The sequence below is a fragment of the Ahaetulla prasina genome, chromosome 2, assembly GCF_028640845.1.
Source record: "Ahaetulla prasina isolate Xishuangbanna chromosome 2, ASM2864084v1, whole genome shotgun sequence".
Lineage (NCBI taxonomy): Eukaryota > Metazoa > Chordata > Lepidosauria > Squamata > Colubridae > Ahaetulla > Ahaetulla prasina.
The window spans coordinates 121,519,256-121,540,145 of NC_080540.1; the positions used below are offsets into that span (position 1 = coordinate 121,519,256).

Below are 20,890 nucleotides of genomic sequence, written 5' to 3' on the forward strand. Positions count from 1 at the left end.
TATCCTTAAGATTTATACTGACTGTTTCGCTATGACTATCATTAAGTGTTGTACCTTATGATTCTTGATGAACATATCTTTTCTTTTATGTTCTCCAAGAGCGTATGCACCAAGACAAATTCCTCGTGTGTCCAATCACGCTTGGCCAATAAAGAATTCTATTCTATTCTATTCTATTCTATTCTATTCTATTCTATTCTATTCTATTCTATTCTATTCTTATTCTACTCTATATTTAAGAATATTAAAACATCTTTTAAAAACAAAATCCTCCAAATTATTAACTGGATTTTTTTAAAAAATTTGATTCTCCAAATCAATATACAGGTTTACTCATAACATAATCAGTATGGATATCCAGCACACTGAATTAAAATCAGTTTAAATTCACTATTCATGACCAAAATTTGATTAAAAATAATCAATGTCAATACTTTTATGAATACATATATTCCACAAATTTATTAGTACAAAACCACAAGGAAAACATTATCATTACTATTATTACAATGACTAACTTTCCTTTCCCCTATAATTATTTCTAGCAGAAACCTTGCTTTTGGAACTGAAAATGGTTCCAAAAGCAAGCCTCTTGCTAATGTAGAACATAATTGTTCTCTAAGACCCTGAACAGCTGTATTTTGCAAAATACAGCCAAAAAAAAGAGTATTTTTTCTCTTAATGAGTTAATTTTCTCTTATTTGGCATGTTTTGGGTAAGAAGAAGTGATAATATACTAAAGAATAAACCTAACAATTTGTTTTGTCTCATTTACAATATTTAATTTATTCAAGCCTGATAATATTAATAGAATTCTTTCCTCTGTACTATAAGACATTTTTAATATCTCCAGAAGCTTGGAAAAAATATTATTCTGTATTTTCCTCTTTACTTAAGAAAAGCAAACTAGTTAGGGCTTCCACCCTTTTGAAATAGGAAAACCGGTCATGATTTTGCTGAATCATGGAATTCTCAAAGAATCCAATCTATTCTAGTTTTAAATACGAATGCCACTTCCTTACTCTCTGAAGAGCTAGGTACATTGTGAAATTATGTTGTAGGGATGCCAAAATGCCTTTGTTCTAAATTCATCTGAACATCAAAAGATATTGTAAAAGCATGAATTTACATTTACTGTATTGTTTGCTCCATAAGATGCACCTGACCATAAGACGCACTCCCATTTTCGGCCTCATGACATCCCATTTTCGGCCTCATTGCACCCCGTTTTTGGCCTCCACGCAGGACTTTTGTGGAGGCTGAAAATGGGGCACATGGAGTTATTGTAATTTCTTTGTTTGTTATGAACTGTCCAGTCATTGAGATTCAAGTGGCATACAAGTTTAATAATAATTAGCAAATGTTGTAATAGGCACCTTGGGTTCAATCCCAAAACATCTAGCGCACCACTTAAACATCATCAATATTAACAAAATCACCATCAGTCAATTGCAAAAGGCAGCTTTACTTGGAACAGCTTATATCCTGTGATGATACCTTTAATATCATTGTACAAGAACACCTGCCTATCTCAGGTCCTTGAAAAAGAGTCAATGGGTGGAAAAAAATGCCAAATCCAGTTTGAACATCTGGCTGACTGTGTGAATAACTATAATTTAGTCAGTTATATTTATATAAATTATATGACTATAATTTAGTCAGTTATATTTATATATATATATATGAATATTTATGTTAAGACCTCAGGTTTCTCAGACTCAGCCAAAGCATCTAAACCAAACTGAGATGTTACAATATGCTTGAGTAGATTATTTTGCCACTGTTGTGATTAGAGATAGTCCTTGATTTATGACAATTAAGCCTGGAATTTTGGTCATCAGTTGAGTCACCACATGACTGGACTTAATTTTACGGCTGTATTTTTACAATGCTTGTTAAGTGATTCCTATGATGATAAGTCCTAATCCAGTTTATCCAATGGGCATCTTTTGGCAGAAAATGGCAAAAAAATGCCACAAATGCAATTATGTGACTGTGGGACATGATTGCCAAATGCCTGAAATGTAGTCACATGACTGCAGGAGTATTGCAGCAATTGTAACTTCTAGGACATATTGTCACTTTTTTCGAGTCCGTTGTATCCTCAAACAGTCCTTAAGCATATGGTTGGAAATAAAGGACTCCCTGCAGGGAAACAAAATTCCACTTGGAATCCAGAAAAATTTTTCTAATGCAGAACTCAAGTAAGATATTTCCATTTGTTGAAGTTACAATTATACTTTGGCTCCTTTAGGAAGCAACCCTTGTATACTGCTTAAGCGCCATGAGCAAGTGCTTATAATTTGTTTAAAAGAAGAACTTTATTACTGCTTGAAGACTATTATCTCTAATGCATCTCAACAGAGCCATAAGATTTTTAAAAAGTTAAAATTCTGGCAAACCCTAATTCAAGATGGCCAATCTATGTTATGAATGTTAATGTTAAATAGCCTTTTACACTTTCAGTGAAAATTGGTACCAGCTTGAATAAAATAACTTAAGTCTGCTCTTTGGTTATTTAAAATTCATGAAAGGGAGCCAGTGATTAAAAAAAAAACCTTTTTGCAACTGGAACCATGACTGCTAAGCATTCTGCTGCATTTCTTTGAATACAAATTAGAATTTACTTTTCTTTGAAAAAATGCCCATCTATTTTTTTTCTCCTTTGGGCTTTTGTTTTAATTCTGTAATCCAGAACAGTTGGAATTGTGTTTTCAAAGGTTTGAAATTATTTTTAAAGGCCATAAATGGAAGCTCAGCATGCTGATACAATTGAGAAAGGCTACAGTAATTTTTGTGAGCCTATTTTCAAGTCTGATCTCATTCCATCCTGCCCTTAATATGCCACAAATGAATAAGCTTAGGGGTGGTATAGAAAGCAGGTCTATTAACTTGTGTATATCTCTCTGACAAGCTCAATAACCCGGGAAATGTGAGATCAAATATTTGAAGAGTTTGTAGAGCTGGCAGTGTTTCAAAGTATAAAGTTTTTCCTACCATAGTTTTCCAAAATCTGGAAAAGTTCTGGATTTGTCCCTCTGGATCCACGGAACAGTTATGTTAGTTGAACATCCCATTCAATACAATTGTGCAATGCCCTGGACTTAAGGGAATTCAACATGGACACATTTGTCATAACTATCAGAATCCCTTAAATCAATCACACATTTCAAATGTAGAAAAAAGCTTATTAAAAGAGAGGAGGACAGGTGTGACATGCATGTGCTTACATGCTCCAAATCACCATGTGCATCTGAACCACTGCAGAATCTTAATGCTTAACATCAAAGTTATTGATTGAATGCTTGAGAAAGTGGAAAGAGGCAAAATAGTCAGATACATGGCTTAACGTAAGATCAAATTAATCCCATTTAACTTGGGGTCTCAAATTATTTGCAAACACCACTTAATGTTTGTCTCTTCACTGAATCTTGCATATACAGGTATTAGCTGATACACTACTAAATGAATATGAAAATGTATTTAACTGCATAAGCAGACAGTTGGCAGACTGAAAATCCCACCTTTATCTGCTTTAGTCAGATGCCAATTAATTCAGTAAATCAGATCATCCCAGTTGTCTAGCTGTGCTCTAAATTTCAGAAGACCTCACAGTTCCAGAGAACCTTGCAGATTCAAAGAAACTGGGGAAAAAATTCAGAAAAAGAATAGTAGGATGATCATGCATCTAGAAACTTAAACCTTATGAAGAGAAACTGAAAGAGCTAGACATATTTTATCTTGAAAAAATAAAATTCAAGCTAGCACTCTTTAACACCTGAAATAATTGTGATAATAGGGGGAAAAAATCTAGTTTTTCTTTTTTCATAACACAGGACATGGAATAACAGTATGTATGTTAAGAAGGCACATCTTTATTAAATGCAGGAGGACAAAATCTGGTTAGAGTAGTTCAACAGTGAATCGTTTATCCAGAAATAAGATTGATTCCTTTCATAGGTTATGTTCAGATAAGAACTAGACACACATTTGTCTGGACTGCTTTAACTCTGAATTCCTGCCCCGAGCCTCAAATTGGATTACATAGTCTAAATGTATCCTTCCAGTTCTACAATTCATCCCTCATCAATTCACTGTGCAGGGCATGTAGAAAGTAAAGTATCTTCCTTTTATCTAGCAATCTCATAAAGAGAAGGTTTATAAAGACCAGCAGGTTTTTTTCCCCAACCCAGCAGAGAAATCAGAAAGACTGCCAGAACACAGAGGGCATAATTTCATCTTTCCCCTTCCAGTTGCCTTTTTGATACTGGTTAGAAAAAAAAAGTTGGCCATTTTCTTCCATATGGAAAAGTGACTGATTTACTTTTAGTTCATCATTCTGCTTGACAAAAGGTTTTTTTGAGCGTAGCCTGCTAATTTTCTGATCTATCCATTCAGATAACACATAAAGTAAAACAGACAGTAAATGTAGCACCATGGAAAGCTCCTAATGAACATTTTACTTTAGAAGATATTAGAAACAAACTGAAGTCTTACACACACACAAGTTCTAGGTCTATTCTTAAAGAGTGAAAATTCATAAATCGCCAACCTGCTCCCTGAAAATGAAGGACTATCTTGTCTCTGATTTTTTTTTACCTCAAGTATGAAGGATGCTTGACTCCGTAAGTAAGTCCTGCAGATCCTGTTTACTAGCCTCTTGTGAGATGTTCGGCAGGATCACAAGCACCTACTCCTTTTCCTTCTCCTAAGCTCTGAAACTTAAGCCTGCAGGTTTAACAAGTTGCTTCTTAGGATACAAAGCATCCCCAGTCTTACACAAGGTAGCAGCAGTCAGCGATCATGTAGGAAATCATTGAAACTAAAAAGAAAAACCTGTATATATTTGCAGATCAGAGTAAGAAAATTCTGAAAGGTAAAATATGTGTCATATAGTGAGTGAATAAATGTGCTGGGAAGGGATACATTTTTTCTCCAGGCAAACTAGAGAAAGGGAAGGGGACAGAAAGAAGTTGAAAGACAGAATAAACCCTTTTCCCCCCCTTTGTTTTGTTTTTTTGTGTGTGTTTTGCTCTGTAAAGAGAAGCAAAAGTAAAATATTCCTCCTTCGCAGAAGCTTAGGCAGCTCAGCCATAAGTCTGGTGAGACATTCTAAGGAAAGGCTTTGTTGTCTTCTTCTACCATCTAGTGGTTTCCAAGGAAAATTTTTAAAATGCAAATTACTCCCTCTCCTACATGGTACTCAGATCAGCATTACCCACATTTAATAAATAAAATATAATAAAAATGAGACATATCTTTCTAAAAAGATACCAAATACGTTACAATGCATCCCTGCTGTAAATATTTACTTTGGAATATTTACAATGCTCGGAAACGAAAAGGCAATCATCAGGAAAAACACGGGATATTCTTTTCATGTTATAACAATTTTTAGGTCTTTCCTTGATCATCTCCAGATTACTTTTCCAATACAGTAGGCAAACAGAACTCTTGTAACAAAAATGCATCAAGATTACATCAGACTACATTCAAGCATATTCTCTGCTCATTGTTAATCTTAGAATGGTGACTGCTCTAACTTTTGCAGTACTTTTATGAATGGGCATGAGGAATTCCCTACCCTGCCTGTTAACAATACTGTTAGTTTCAGTAGCACTGGCAATGGGATTTTCCCGTGTATTTTACTGTGGTCCACAAAGAAGTTTGAACGAAAAGCTGTCACCACCCCTTATCTTAGAGAATCTCTAAGAATCAATACCTGAGATCAGTTTTTGACCCGGACTACAAGGAAACCTAACTCTAACCCTAGTTTAAGTTTCTTTGGCAATGGGATTTCCCCATGTGTTTTACTTTGCTTCCCAAACATGTCTGATTGAGGAATAATTTTATCCGGGGTTTTTTTTTTTGTTTTTTTTTGAGGAAAATAGATTGTTTTGGAGATTGCACTTATTGTTTTCAATCAATCAGCAATTGATAAGAGATGGTATAAAGAAACAAACATGGATATTTGATCCAGGATCAATTAAAGTTAATATTTGGGATGATTTGTGATTGAAGCTGTGATATTTTTTCTAGGAGTTGATCACAATAGTTTGTTAACAGAGGGTTTTGGAATTTCAATCTTGTCTCTCTCTTATTATTGCTCACAATTTTTATTGCTTTTATACTTTTACATAATATATTTATTATTATTGCTCCCATTGTGAACCAGTAGTAAAGGTAAGTAGAACCCATCCCTGGTCTGGAGAGAAGGGATGATTTTAAATATTTTATGTATCGTATCTTGTAAGAAACAATATGCTTTTAAACAGATACAGCGAAGTACATTTAGATGACCCAATTAGACAGAAGTATAGGTTAAATGATAGCCTGCCACAAAGTTCTGTGCTGACACCACTAATTTTAATATTTATCCATCAGATTTCCAGGCACTGATGAAATAAAGTTTATATACGCTGATGACATCACACTGATTAAACAATTGGAAAATTTCAATACCTCTGAAAAAGCCCTTGAAAATGATTTAAAGGAAATGGATATGTTTTTTTTAAATCTGAAGGCTAAAATCTAATATCAACAAAACTGAGGTCACCTGTTTTCACTTGAACAACATAAAAGCTAATTATATACCAGTGGAATCCAGGAACTAGTTGTTGAAATTTAATCGTAATCCAAAGCATTTATGACCCTTGATCGGTCCTTAACCTATAGGGAACACTTAAGAAACACCATAGATAAAATAAAAACCAGGAACAATATTCTACATTGCTTTGATATTTTCAGCAGCCAAGTGCTGTAACCTTTTATGGTTAAACAACGCCCAAACAAAAGCAATGGATTCCCAGCTTAATCACACTATGAGGGTAATATTAAGAACTATTAAATCAACGCCCTCTGAATGACTACCAGTATTATCTAACATATTATCCCACAACCTAGAAGGCAATCAGTCTTAAAAAGGGGGTGGCAAAAATGTGAGGCAAACTGATTATTACCTATGATTCAGACTCAAATCTTGGAACTCATCATGGAATTAATCAGGACAGCAATTCGTCAGAGAAGACTCTGACATTGAGACAGCATGGCACCAGGAATGGGCAACTTCTAACCCAGATCTGTCTGATCCAGTACAATGTGCCTTTGGCTTTGATTTCTCAAGAAAAATATGGATAGCACTTAACCAGATTCAAACCAACCACAGCAGGTGCCAATACTGGAAATATAAATGGGGGCTGATTTATAATCCTATCTTTGTCTGAGGGGAATATTCTACAAACTTTACATCATATTGCAATGGAATGCCTCCTCAGAAGTTTCCCTGGATCCTTGCATGAATTCCCTGGATCCCTGCATGTCATCTTGGGGGTACTGCTGTCTAATGGCAAAACAACCTAGATACCTGGTCATAGGTTTAGTCACTACAGTAACTGCTTATACATAATTTAATTCTATTCATAATTTTATCGATCACTCACACTGTGTGTTTTTAAAATAATTCACTGCTCTGGTGTTTGTGATTTTTTTATTCACTAATGCTGTATTCTATTATGCCATATGAAATACCTATATAATTTCCTTTTGATCTATCTGGCTGAGTTGGGATTTAGGGGTGCTATTTTGCAGTGGTTCTGATCTTTTCTAATGGAGCATACCCAGAAGGTGGTGCTGTTGGGCTACAGTTCAACACATTGGCTGTGGATCCGTTATATCCCACAGGGTTCTATTTTTGTCTTCTGGGTTTTAAGATATAGATGAAACAGCTGAGTGAGGTATCCAGAGTTTTGGAATGGGTTACTATCATTATGCTGATGATACTCTGGCTTACACCTTCCCACCACCTAACCCTAAGAAAATGATTGGCAACCCTAAACTCAGTAATAAACAAAATGAAAGAGAACAAGTTGAAATTAAATCCTGACAAAATAGAAGTATTTTAGGTAAGGAAAAAGCTGCATTTGAGAACTGAAGTGAAGCCTGTCCAGACATGGATAGCTGAGACAAGAAGCACACAAGCAACTATTCTTAAGTGGCAATTATCTATGCCTTGGTTATATTCTGCTGTGCCTGTTGTAGGAGAGCCCAGACGTCCGCCGCCGCCGCAATCCAGGCAGGCAGCTACGGCAAGGACTCAAAACGCCATGGCAATCCAAGCAGCCGCCGTGGCGAAGACTCAGATCCAAGCAGCCGCGGCAAAGACTCAGGTCCAGGCAGCCACGACCTCCACCATCACCGTTTCCAGGCCACAGCCGGGAATCAACGTTACAGCTGGTAACCAAGCACGCAGCAACCAGGATTTAAAAGGATTTAAAACCACCTAGCCCCCAATCAACAGGACCACTACAGGACCGCTGGTGAGTTCCGAGGAGACTCCAGTCTCCCAGCTTCTATTGACTTTTTTGAAACTCCCGCCATTACGGCCACCCTTAAAGAAGCTTCTTCAACCACCCAATCTCATCATTTTAAATTTCCCGCCAAATCTCAACATTACCATAGTGATTCTCCATTACCATAGCAATTACCAAAATATTACCATAGCAATTACCGAACTGATTACCATTGAAAGTTAAAGAGAGAGATATAAAATTAAGGAAAATTGATTAAGTGGCAGATACTTAATCATTACTAAAATTGGAAAGAGTGTGAAATAAAACAAAGGAATAAGAAAGATTATAATTATGCCAGCCAGAAAATCCAACGCTGATAAAATCTTAGAAACAAGATTAATAACTATTGAACAAAACTTAGATAAAAGATTACAAGCTATTGAACAAAACCTAAAAAAAAGAATACAAAATATTGAACAAAACTTAGAAAAAAATTTTTTAACAGTTATTGAACAAAGTTTCACAAACTTGATAAAACAAATTTCAACACTAAAAAATGAAAACTCAAATGATCTAAATCTCTTCCCAACTTATCTATCATCACATAATACACAACCTAATACACAACCTACAACTCAACCTAGACAACAAATTAACACAACACAACCTAAACAACAAATAACTACTAACCAACTAATCAGAGATGTAATGGAGAGAGGACAAAAAATAAACAATGCAATATTATTTGGACTTGAAAACACTAACGAACCAGATATCAATAAGATTCACAACATCATTGGAAATTATAACTCATCAACCATCTTCCCAAATGAAATAATTGCTGTCTCCAGAGATGGACCAGAATATAAAAACAGCGATGGGTCAACAGCACCAAGATTTTGTAGAGTCTCATGCATAAACGAGGACAGCAAACGTAAATTCATTTATACTATAAACTCAATTGCTAAAACCAACCCTGCCTACAGTAAACTTAGATCACGTCCTGATCTATCTTTTCTACAACAGATAAGTTCTCGTGAACTTTGCAGAGAACTTAAAAAAAAGACAAGACAATGGTGAATCCAACCTATACATCGACTACCGTGCTGATTGCATAAAAAATAAAACCTACAATCAAAAAATCACCTCCAAACCCCCCATCACCCATAACAATCAACCAGCCATCCCAATATTCAATCAAGTACTCATCACCCTACCACCCATTCAACCAACCATCTTACCAGCCATCCAAACAGCCATTCAACCAACAATCCAAACAGCCATCCAAACAGCCATCCAAACAGCCATCCAAACAGCCATCCAAACAGCCACCCAACAATCCACCCAACCAGCTATCCAAACAGCCATCCATCCAACCAACCAAACTACCATCCAACCATCTATACAACTATCTGTTGTACACAACCCCCAACCTACTAACATCCAAAACTAGGTATGCACGCCCCTTACCTCTTCAACACCAATCAATACAGATCTCAAATGCAAATTGATAAATGCAAGAAGCATTGTTAACAAATTACCTGAATTTATCCTCTTGTTAAACAGTGGCACATTTGATATCATTTTTGTTTGTGAAACATGGCTGAACTCATCCCTTCCTGACTCCATCATCTCAAACAAAGAATATCAAGTCTATCGATCAGATCGTGAAAACCGAAGAGGTGGCGGAGTGGCTATCTTTTACAAAAAGTCACTGAATCTAAAAAATATCCAAGTAGCACATAAACTTTCTCTTCCTGAAACTATTGTATGCGACCTATCCCTTGACACTACTCTTCGATTCTTACTATGCTACAGAGCCCCTGACTATGACAGAGCCCCTGACTATGACATTACCCATGCAAATATGCTAACCTCAATGCTAACATGGGCTACCTCTTGCCCATATCTTCTCATCTTCCTGGGTGACCTAAATCTACCTCTCATTAACTGGATAACTAATGAATGTACAACTGACCCAATCCATACTACACTATACAACGCTGTTACAAACCTAGGTCTTGAACAACTTGTAACTAACAATACAAGACTCAACAACTGCCTTGATCTCATCTTCTGCAACAACTCAAACTCAATTTACAGACTACAAATTAAAGAACCTTTTTCCAACAGTGACCACTGCATGATTGATTTTCGTCTCAATATACGTCCATACAGTATTCCCAACTACAACTTCAAAAAAACCAATTACGACCTTATAAACAACGATCTTTCATTTCTGGACTGGCAAAATCTGTTTGCAACCTGCATAACCGCTGAAGACCACTATAGAGTCTTTCTACTTGAAATCAATAGAGTCATTAAACTATATGTACCACAAATGATTACCATGATCAGGAAAAACAAACTACCCATATCAATAAAAAATCTTCAATCAAAAAAAAAAATCTGTCTGGAAAAGAAACAAAAAAGGCTATGTTGCAAATTTCAAAAACCGCTACAGAAATATATGCAACCAAATAAAAACTGAATGCACAAATTACCACACCAAGCAAGAAGAGAACCTTCTGCGCACAAATTCCAATCGTGCCTTTTACAATTTTGTTAACAATAAACTTAAAGACTCAAGATCCATCCCACCACTAAAAGATTCTAACAACAAAGAATGCAATGACGAAACAGTTAAAGCAAACCTCTTCAATATTTTCTTTGGCTCAGTTTTTGTTAACTCCGATAACACATACCCGACATTCCACAAACGTGCCAGCAATGATTATGATGACTTAACTCATATAGATTTCACAGAAGATAACATTGGAAAAGCTCTTCATAACTTAAAACCATCTGTTGTGACCCAGGTTCCTGGACCTGGACTCCTGGACTCGGATGATTCAGAAAGTGAGGGAGAAGACCTGGCAAGGCCTGCTTCTCTTGGGCCCTCTCCCTCCCTGGCACCCACCCAAAGGGAGGAGGAGGGGCCGGCAAGGCCTGATTCTCCCGAGCCTTCTTCTGATTTGGCAATGCCCCAAGAACAGTTTTGGAGTGATGCAAGACTGCGCAGACGTGACCGGCGCGCGCAGCAGAGGAAGCATTGGGACAAAGCCAAAGAATAATGGTCATGCAGTGACATCTGCAGAGACTATAAAAAGAAGGCGGGACTTCCTGGTTTTTTGTCTTGGACAAAGCAGTGAATTTGCACGGGCAAACTGTATCAATGGAGGGAAGAATATATTCGTGAGTAATTCTGGCCTTATCTATAATTTCCTCGTTATTTCCAGAGACTTGGCAGGCCCGTGGGTAGACGTGGCCAGGACATTTATCTATGTAAATAAATTAGAAGAGAAGGCCTTTGGCTGACTCTTTGTTGGGAGTATTGGGTGAGGGAAACAGAACACCATCACTATCTACTGGACCCGATGGACTTCTTAAAAAAACTTTCCATTAATATAGCAGAACCCCTATGTATTATCTTTGATAAAGCTTTCACTACCAGTTCCCTTCCCAAACTTTGGTCACTAGCCACAGTCATCCCTATCTTCAAAAAAGGAGACCCCAGCTTAGTTGAAAATTACAGACCGATCTCTCTGTGCTGCGTCACCTGCAAAGTCATGGAATCAATCATCAACCAATCCATTACCTCACACTTAGAAACTAACAACCTATTCTCCAATAAACAAGTTGGTTTCAGGAAAAAATTATCATGTAACTTACAACTTCTCCACTGTAAAAACATATGGACTACAAATCTTGATCAAGGCAAAACAATAGATGCAATCTACATAGACTTCTGCAAAGCTTTTGACTCAGTAGTACACGATAAACTTCTCCTAAAACTAATATCCTATGGCATCTCAGGACCCCTTCACAAATGGATATCTGCTTTTCTGTCTAACAGACAAGTGGTCAAAATTGGCAATGCTTTATCAAATCCTGTTCCTGTCAAGGCAGCGTCCTTGGACCAACACTCTTCATACTATACATTAATGATCTTTGTGACCATATCCCAAGTAATTGTGTTCTCTTTGCTGACGATGTCAAACTATTTAACACCACAGAAATCTATCATTCAAAACGACCTTGATCATCTAACCGCTTGGTCTAAAAATTGGCAGCTCCAAATCTCAACCAGCAAATGCTCAGTCTTACATATAGGAAAAAGGAACCCAAACACTAAGTACATACTAGATGGACATTACCTTACAGACGACCCCCATCCCGTTAAAGACTTTGGAGTTTTCATGTCAAATGATCTAAGTGCCAAAGCCCACTGCAACTACATAGCAAAAAAAGCTCTAAGAGTTGTAAACCTAATCTTGCGTAGCTTCTTTTCCAAAAACACCACACTACTAACCAGAGCATATAAAACATTTGCTAGACCAATTCTAGAATACAGCTCGCCTGTTTGGAACCCTCACCACATCTCTGACATCAATACAATTGAACGTGTCCAGAAATATTTTACAAGAAGAGTTCTCCATTCCTCTGAAAACAATAAAATACCTTATCCCACCAGACTTGAAATCCTAGGCTTAGAAAACTTGGAACTCCGTCGCCTTCGACAAGACCTAAGTTTAACTCACAGAATCATCTATTGTAATGTCCTTCCTGTTAAAGACTACTTCAGCTTTAATTGCAATAATACAAGAGCAACCAATAGATTTAAACTTAATGTCAACTGCTTTAATCTAGATTGCAGAAAATATGACTTCTGTAACAGAATCATCAGTGCTTGGAATACTTTACCTGACTCTGTGGTCTCTTCTCATAATCCTAAAAGCTTTAACCAAAAACTTTCTACTATTGACCTCACCCCATTCCTAAGAGGACCATAAGGGGCGTGTATAAGCGACAAACGTGCCTACCGTTCCTGTCCTATTGTTTTTCTTTTCTTCTTCCTATATATATATATATATATATATATATATATATATATATATGCTTATACCTCCTTATATTTACTCATATATGTGTTTATATACTATATAATCTTTCTGTATGATACCTACATATATTGTTGTGACAAAATAAATAAAAATAAATAAATAAATAAATAGACTACTGTTCTTTCTGTGAGGCTGTTTCCGGAAGGGTTCAGGAATTGCCAACTAATACGAAATGTAGTTGTTTACATTTTGCTCTGCTAACTGGCAGAGGTAACTGGAATTGTAAGACACCTCTATGGAAATATTTTACTAGTTTCCAGGTATTGGGCATCAACTAAATGATACCGGTTGAAACCTATAAGCCTTACATGGCATGAGGCCACACTATACCATATGTAGGACCATCTTTTTGTGATTATGCATATATTGAAGATCCTCCTCCCACCACTACCAAAAGTTAATTTATGTGGAACATAGGGAAGAATCTTCTTCTGTGTGGCTCCAAGACCTTGGATGGCATTCTCCAAGAAGATGTACTTAACTCTCACAGTAAAGTAAACCATTCAGTAAAATGGTTTAAAAAAACATCAGCACTGTTCCAACAAATTTTTGTTATCTGAACTGGTTTAATTACACTGATTTTAAATTTTACCCCTGCTTTTAAATATATTGTTTTTATTTTTGTATTTTATAATTTGCATTTTAACTGCTGTAAGCTTTGATTGTTATAACTGCTGGATGTGGATGAAAGAGAGATAGGAAACAAAAGTTTTAAAGAGCCTGTTTTTCTTTTGTTTTGTAAATTGTATTTCCTTGTAGTTCTGATATGATCTTTCCCAAATTATGGTCAGAAAGATATGATCACATATTTAAGACAATCAATGTTTAAGAGAGCTGAGTCTAGTGCTTAAGGCACCAGGTTAGAAAGCAGGAAACTGAGCCTAATCCCTGCTTAGTCATGAAAACCGGCTGGGCAACTTTGGACCAGCTTTCTCATTCCAACACATCTCACAGAGTTATTCTTGAGGGGAAATTAGGAAGAGAAAAGAGTATTAAGTATTGTCAGGGGAATATGAGTTATTTATAAAAACAGTAAAGGCTGGATATATAAAATAAACAAAGTGCTTTCATTGTTCATAAGCATAACCGTGAACATACATCAAATTATAAAAATTCTTTTGCCTAATGTACTTACCATTCTGTTCCTCTAATTCATTTCCAATTTCCTGTCCCATTTGTTTTTGGCGAGATAAGATTGAAGAGAGTGCCTCAAGACCAGCATCTTGTTCTATACAAGAAAGCAAAACAAGCTCAATGAATATAAAATGCAAGTTGATAAATCCTAGATTTATACATAAAGATTGCTGAGGAAATGCCCAAAACTAGGTTTAAATGAAAAAAAAAACACCTGATAATAGCTGGATAAAAAAATGAAAAGTCAAATCTTAATATACTAGAACAAATAAATACAAGCTGTTAAGTTGACTGCCAGAACAAAAAATCAAGCACCAACATCTTAGATAACTCTTGACAAAACAAATACTACAAAAATGATATACGGGTACCTATTTTAAGGACGATTTAAAGACACCTCCTCCCCAAAAGTACAAAATGGAGGATTTCTGAATCAGCTACAAAACTAACACAAAAGTTGACAAGATAAAACAAGGAAGGAAGGATTTACCTTCTATAATTCTCTGTTGTTGCTGTTGGATATCATGGAAGTCGAGCCCTTTTGTTTCCTCAGGCTCCTCCACAAGCCATGGATTTGTTATTTCTCTTCTGACCCCGCCTGCCATTAGGCTAGACCTAAAAATTGGTTATTTAAAAACAAATTAACGCTCCTACCACTGGCAGGATTCTGATTGTGCTGGTCTCATATTTAGACTAAAGCAAAGAACATAGGTATACAGTGGAGATCTATTTGAGGGATCCAATTATGCAATATATGACTCACATGTAAAAACATTGACAATAATCAGGTATCAAGTAACGCCAAGGCGGAAATCAATTTAGTATTTAATTCAGAAGAAGCATCTGTAAAAGGTCTCATTTTTTTACATTTAAAACACTTCGGGTCACTCTTTTCCATATCTCCTTTAAAGTGTTAGGAACTGCAACAACAACAACCAAAAAAACAAAAACAAAGAAAGAAACATAGAAAACAAACTAATTTAATTTCAAGAATCTTTGTCAATTTTGTCTCCAGACTTAAAAAAAATTCTCATTAAAAATCTCACTACCCAAAGACAGCACGAGGCAATGGAAAAGGAAAGCAAAAAAATTCATTTTCAACAACAATACCCTAAATTCCTATACAGTCTTAAAATCAAATGGAAAATATGCAATGCACATGATGCTCAAATAAGCATAATGTCCATTAGCCTTGTACCTCTACTTCCAAATAAGCATGCATAGGATAAGACTGAAGCTTCCTTTCTGACTCCATGATAGTGAGAATAATATTTCAAAATTTCTATCAGCTTGTGAAACACAGACAATTTTATTACTTGTTAGCATGTGGCAGCTTCATTGCCTAAAATGAAGCTGCAGTTACATACACCTCTATGTCTCATATAGTACTGGTGTTTTCTTTCTTGATTCTATCTTTGAAAATCTTTGAAAACAGCCTACACCCCTGCTACCCCGAAGCCACCTGCACACCTGCCCTACCCTGCAACAATCACCCCTGGCCCTGACATACTTGCGCCACACCTCAATAGACACCCATAAATCCTTGTGCAATTCCAGCCCGATTACACTTGTGCCAACAACCCACCCACTCTCATTCACATTCCCCTGCCTGGCAGCAGCCACCCCAAACTCCGCAGCCCTTGTACCATACAAGCTATTTGTGTGCCCTCCCAACCCAGTAACAGCCATTTAACTGCTTTCCAAGCTACTTGGGACTGGCGAATCCCTGCCAGCTTTCCTAAGAATTTGTTTGTTCAAAGCCGTCAGGAAGTGGTAAGGAGGTCCTCGCTTAATGACTGCAATTCTCACTTAATGATAACCATGGGGACCAGAATTTCTGTCATTAAGCAATGCTATCACTTGATATCAACTTTACAACCACATCACTTAGCAACAAAATGCTGGTCACCATAGTAACATGAGATTTACCATAGTGCTTTTCCACTTGCCTGTTGAGGACCAGTTATCTGGAATAGGGTAGAATGCAGATATAAATGATTACCAATTTTGCTTTGAAAAGCTTGTACCACAATGAATTAGTCACACTTAAAAATACTAGAGCATTAGTAGCAGATAAGAACAATACCTGTTCTAAAAATCCAGACTACTTTTGGTTCCTTTACAAACTCAGATGAAACCAAAGCTTCAAAGCATGGAAATCTTAAGTACTGATCTGCAGATAATTAGAGCTTCAGAATCTATGTACTACAGTACTAAAATTCTTCAATCCTTTAAATGAACAAAACAGTGCACCATAAGGCTAAGCTTTTTGAACAAAGGTACCTCAAATAAGCTAATTTACAGAATGTATCCAAAATCTGGGGCCTATGGCTCTCATGGAATAGAAATTTGGCAAATTTTATAAAACATTTTATGATATAAACATCATCATAAAACAGTCTCTGACTCAATAATGCCATAAAACATTTCCCAATGTTTGATTGTGCCATGTAGTTCAACATGGGCTATTTTCAAGGTGGAGCCATCTCTGAATATATCTCAGCTTTTCCAGTGAATGCAGTACATTAGAAATTATGTCATTGTTGAAGGCAGTGAGGATCTGGTAAGGAAATGTCTCTGGAAAGAAGATTCAAGGGGTCAAGGCTATTCTGGTATTAATTAAATTAATAAATAATTACATTAATATAATTAATGTAATAAATCAATTAGGAAAAACTTGTATTAAATCAGCACTCCTAGGTTAACAATTCAATTGATGAGCTATTACAAATAATAGCTCTGTTAGTTAAGGAAACCCCTTAAGGACCATTTAGTTGTTTGGCCTTACCTGAGACAGCAGGTCAGGATTTTAAGATGTTAAAAAAAGGAAAAAAAAAACCTAATCAGTATCATTCAAATTGCTAAACCAAACCTCTGAACAAGAATATAAGCAAAGACAAAGGATCCTGCCATATAGGAAGGAATGCAATAGTTGAGATAAATTCACTGGAGCCATTCAGAGGTTAAACAAAACATTTCAGTCTCTCTCCGTAGTTCAGATTGCCAAGAGTTGAGAGCTCAGTAGCCTCTGGAAGGCCCTAGGTTGCCATCCCTGCAACTGTACAGTTTTTTAATTCACTTTTTAAGACTGCCAACCAAGCTTTCCAGCTGCAGCATTATTTCTTTGCCATTCGTTTTTCCCAAAGGCCTGCCAATAACAGCAGCAGAATGCAAAAAATAAAAATAAAATGATGGTCCCCTTCCAACTTGAGATTTATTGTTCAATAAAAATCTACTTCTTTCACAATAGGAATTTTAAAGGTATTATATTCATTTAATCATTGTTGTTATTGGTAGAGTAATTGGTATTAAACATTCTAGGACTGGTCTAAGAGGTCAAAGGGCCAAAGGGGATTTATGAGTTTCCCCTTATTATATTCACCCATCTGTGTTTGTTATTTAAAGACGAACATTAAAGCCTAACCTCAGAGAGATGAGAGGCATGGAACGTTCTGCTGTGGTAGGAAAGGATAATCTGACATGGGTAACCTCTACTCCCAGTTAGAGATAAAGGTAGAGATACAATTTAACTTTAATTCTTTTTAAAATAATAATAATAATAATTATTATTATTATTATTATTATTATTATTATTATTATTATTATTATTATTATTATTATTATTATTATTATTATTATTATTATTATTATTATTATATACAAAATGACAGTATACATAGCAAAAGAGATAACTATGCTGGATTTCGTATCACAGATCACTAGTCGAATACTTCCCAAGCATTTAGGACTGCGTGATGTATCGGCGAATTATACGAGCAGATCCCAGTAAGGTGGCCTTCTGCAGCTGACCAATGGTGATCTTGTCAGAGCCAATTGCTTTTAAGTGCTTGCCTAGGTCTTTAGGTACAGCTCGCAGTGTGCCAAGTACCACTGGAACCACCTGCACTGGTTTATGCCAGAGTCTCTGCAATTCGATTATCAAATCTTGATATCTGGTGATGATGATATTATTATTATTATTATTATTATTATTATTATTATTATTATTATTATTATTATTATTATTATTATTATACGCAATTAATACATTATACTATTTGGCAGAATGGTATTATAGTGTTTGACTAAAGATTATTAACACTGATGATTTAGATAATTTTTACTTTTAAACGTAAAGAAACATGTCTATGACAACGTTAACCATAATTTCAAAAGTGATAATGTTCAAAGAAGCATGATGTTGCATAAAATTTACATCAAGAACTGAGAGTTGCATTGGTAAACAACTGCAAAATGCATTGTTATTGATTATATAATGAAGGTTTCTATCAAGCTTAATATTTAATATTACAGTCTATACCTATTGTTGCGTATGCATACGAGGAAAAAAAGAAAAACATTAAAAAGCTATTTGATTTCTGACTTTTCCTTTGTTCCTCAAACAATTTGCAATATCTGCAAGAATTTAGACCCTCTTAGAAACCATATAGTAGGTGCCTATATTTGACAAGCTATATAAAATATTATAAATATATGGGGACCATTTTTGCTTGAATTTGGTTAAACTGCTGCTATGAATATTTACAGTTAATTTTTCCATTGCCACATATTCTTCAAGCTCAAAATCCTATTTAGATATAATCAGAATTGCGTCTTTCTACCAAAGTTGGGAAAAACTTATTTTTAGAAATTATATTTCTTATTCTGTGTTTATACCTAGTAAAAATGGTTGTTTCATTTCAAATTTAAATTCCAAAATGTTCTGTATTTTATGTATATCTTATCCAGTACTTTTGAAGTTTTTCTAGCATGTCCTCCCATGTGATAAAATGTTCTGTTTCCTAGCATTTCCAATATTTATCTCTGGATGTTTTGTCTATCTGGGAAATTATTGATAGTAATCTATAGTTCTCGATGTGCTTCATAAACATGCTTAATTCTCCAAAAAACATATCCTCCCTGCAGTAATTTCCAAGATATTTATAAACAAATCTTTAGTTCCCATAATTTGTGCTCAGACTCCACTATTTCAAAGGATTTTTTTTTCCTGCTTTAAAATACCAATGTCAAAAAGAAAGATGTAATGGCATAATTTTAATGTAGCCGTTGTTCTTGCTTTGTTTGCTACCATCAAAAAAAATCTTTTTGACAAGTTCAGTAGACCCCTTCAGACCCAACAGAGTCCAGCTTCCACCTTCTGATCTTCCTCTGTATCATTTTGGCAGTGTGAAGATTAAAGCTTATCCAATTAGCCACCCATGGCTTTTGCCAAGTTAATCGCTTAAATCTCTGAAATCTTCACAGCAGAGTGGAGTGTGCAGCTATCTTTTGATTACAGGAGCAGATTTAACTAATTAAAAGGCTTAGCAATTGCCCAAATATAAAAGATGTTGAGGGTTATAATTGAGAATTGTGCCTCGCTTTAACAAATGGCAGCTTATCTTCTCAAGTATATTGTTTCATTGGTTCATGCTTATAAACTTTAGTCTTTAACAGATTAGTCTTTCAGAATTTTTCCTTGACTATGGCCACACAATGCTTTCATTTAGCAAGGATTTTAAAAATAGTCGTCTACATAATCATACTTTCCTCTATGGATAGTAAAATTCAGACGTAGTCTTTGAAGCTTTCTAAGTGTTTCAACTTGAGTTCACCAATTGTTATGAAATGTGATGTATGCATTTTGAAAACCCCCGACTATGAATAACAAAAGTTGGAAAGTTCCAATGTCTCATTCCAAGATGCTATTTTAATATTTCCTGAGGTGGTTTATCAGAATATAGTCTGATTACTTTTTTTCAACAGATCATAGTTTTTCAAATGCTTGGAGCAAGGTTTTCGAACATACTATGTGAATCTACTTCTGCCCACATCCAATTACTATTAAAATATGATAGATGTAAATTATATTGTATTAACCACCTGTAGCTGGTTGAATTATTTTCACCAAAAGATTTTCAGTAATGCTTTAGGGACTCAGATTCGTTCTGGACTACAACTTTATCTGGGATGAGTTCGACCCTGTGACTCCTGAGGACATGGACAGGTTGTTGGGTAGGCTGAACTCCACCACATGTTTATTGGACCTGTGTCCCTCCTGGATGGTGCTGGCCACCTGGGAGGTTACACGAGGCTGGCTCCAGGAAGTTACCAACGCTTCTTTGTTGGAGGGTGCTTTCCCTGCCGCTTTGAAAGAGGCGGTGGTGAGGCCCCTCCTTAAGAAGCCCTCCCTGGACCCGGCTATTTTAGCGAACTATCGTCCAGTCTCCAACCTTCGCTTTTTAGCGAAGGTTGTTGAGAGTGTGGTGGCATATCAGCTTCCTCAGCACCTGGAGGAATCTGTCTATCTGGACCCGTTCCAGTCCGGTTTCAGGCCTGGTTACAGCACCGAGACGGCTTTGGTCGCGTTGGTGGATGACCTCTGGAGAGCCCGGGACAGGGGTTGTTCCTCTGTCCTGGTCCTTTTAGATCTCTCAGCGGCTTTTGATACCATCGACCATGGTATCCTGCTGCGACGGTTGGAGGGATTGGGGGTGGGAGGCACCGTTTATCGGTGGTTCTCCTCCTATCTCTCTGACCGTTCGCAGACGGTGTTGGCAGGGG

The 20,890-nt window shown here is 36.2% G+C and overlaps 1 protein-coding gene across 1 annotated transcript in view; it reads right to left on the bottom strand.

Annotated features, from left to right (window-relative positions):
- Positions 1-20,890, bottom strand: part of STX8 (syntaxin 8) — a 108,242-nt gene that overhangs the window by 71,086 nt on the left and 16,266 nt on the right. The window contains exons 5-6 of the mRNA XM_058166886.1: positions 14,817-14,941; positions 14,328-14,420 (exon numbers count right to left, since the gene is read on the bottom strand). Coding sequence (XP_058022869.1) covers positions 14,328-14,420; positions 14,817-14,941 — 218 coding nt within the window. The remainder of the gene's footprint in view (positions 1-14,327; positions 14,421-14,816; positions 14,942-20,890) is intronic.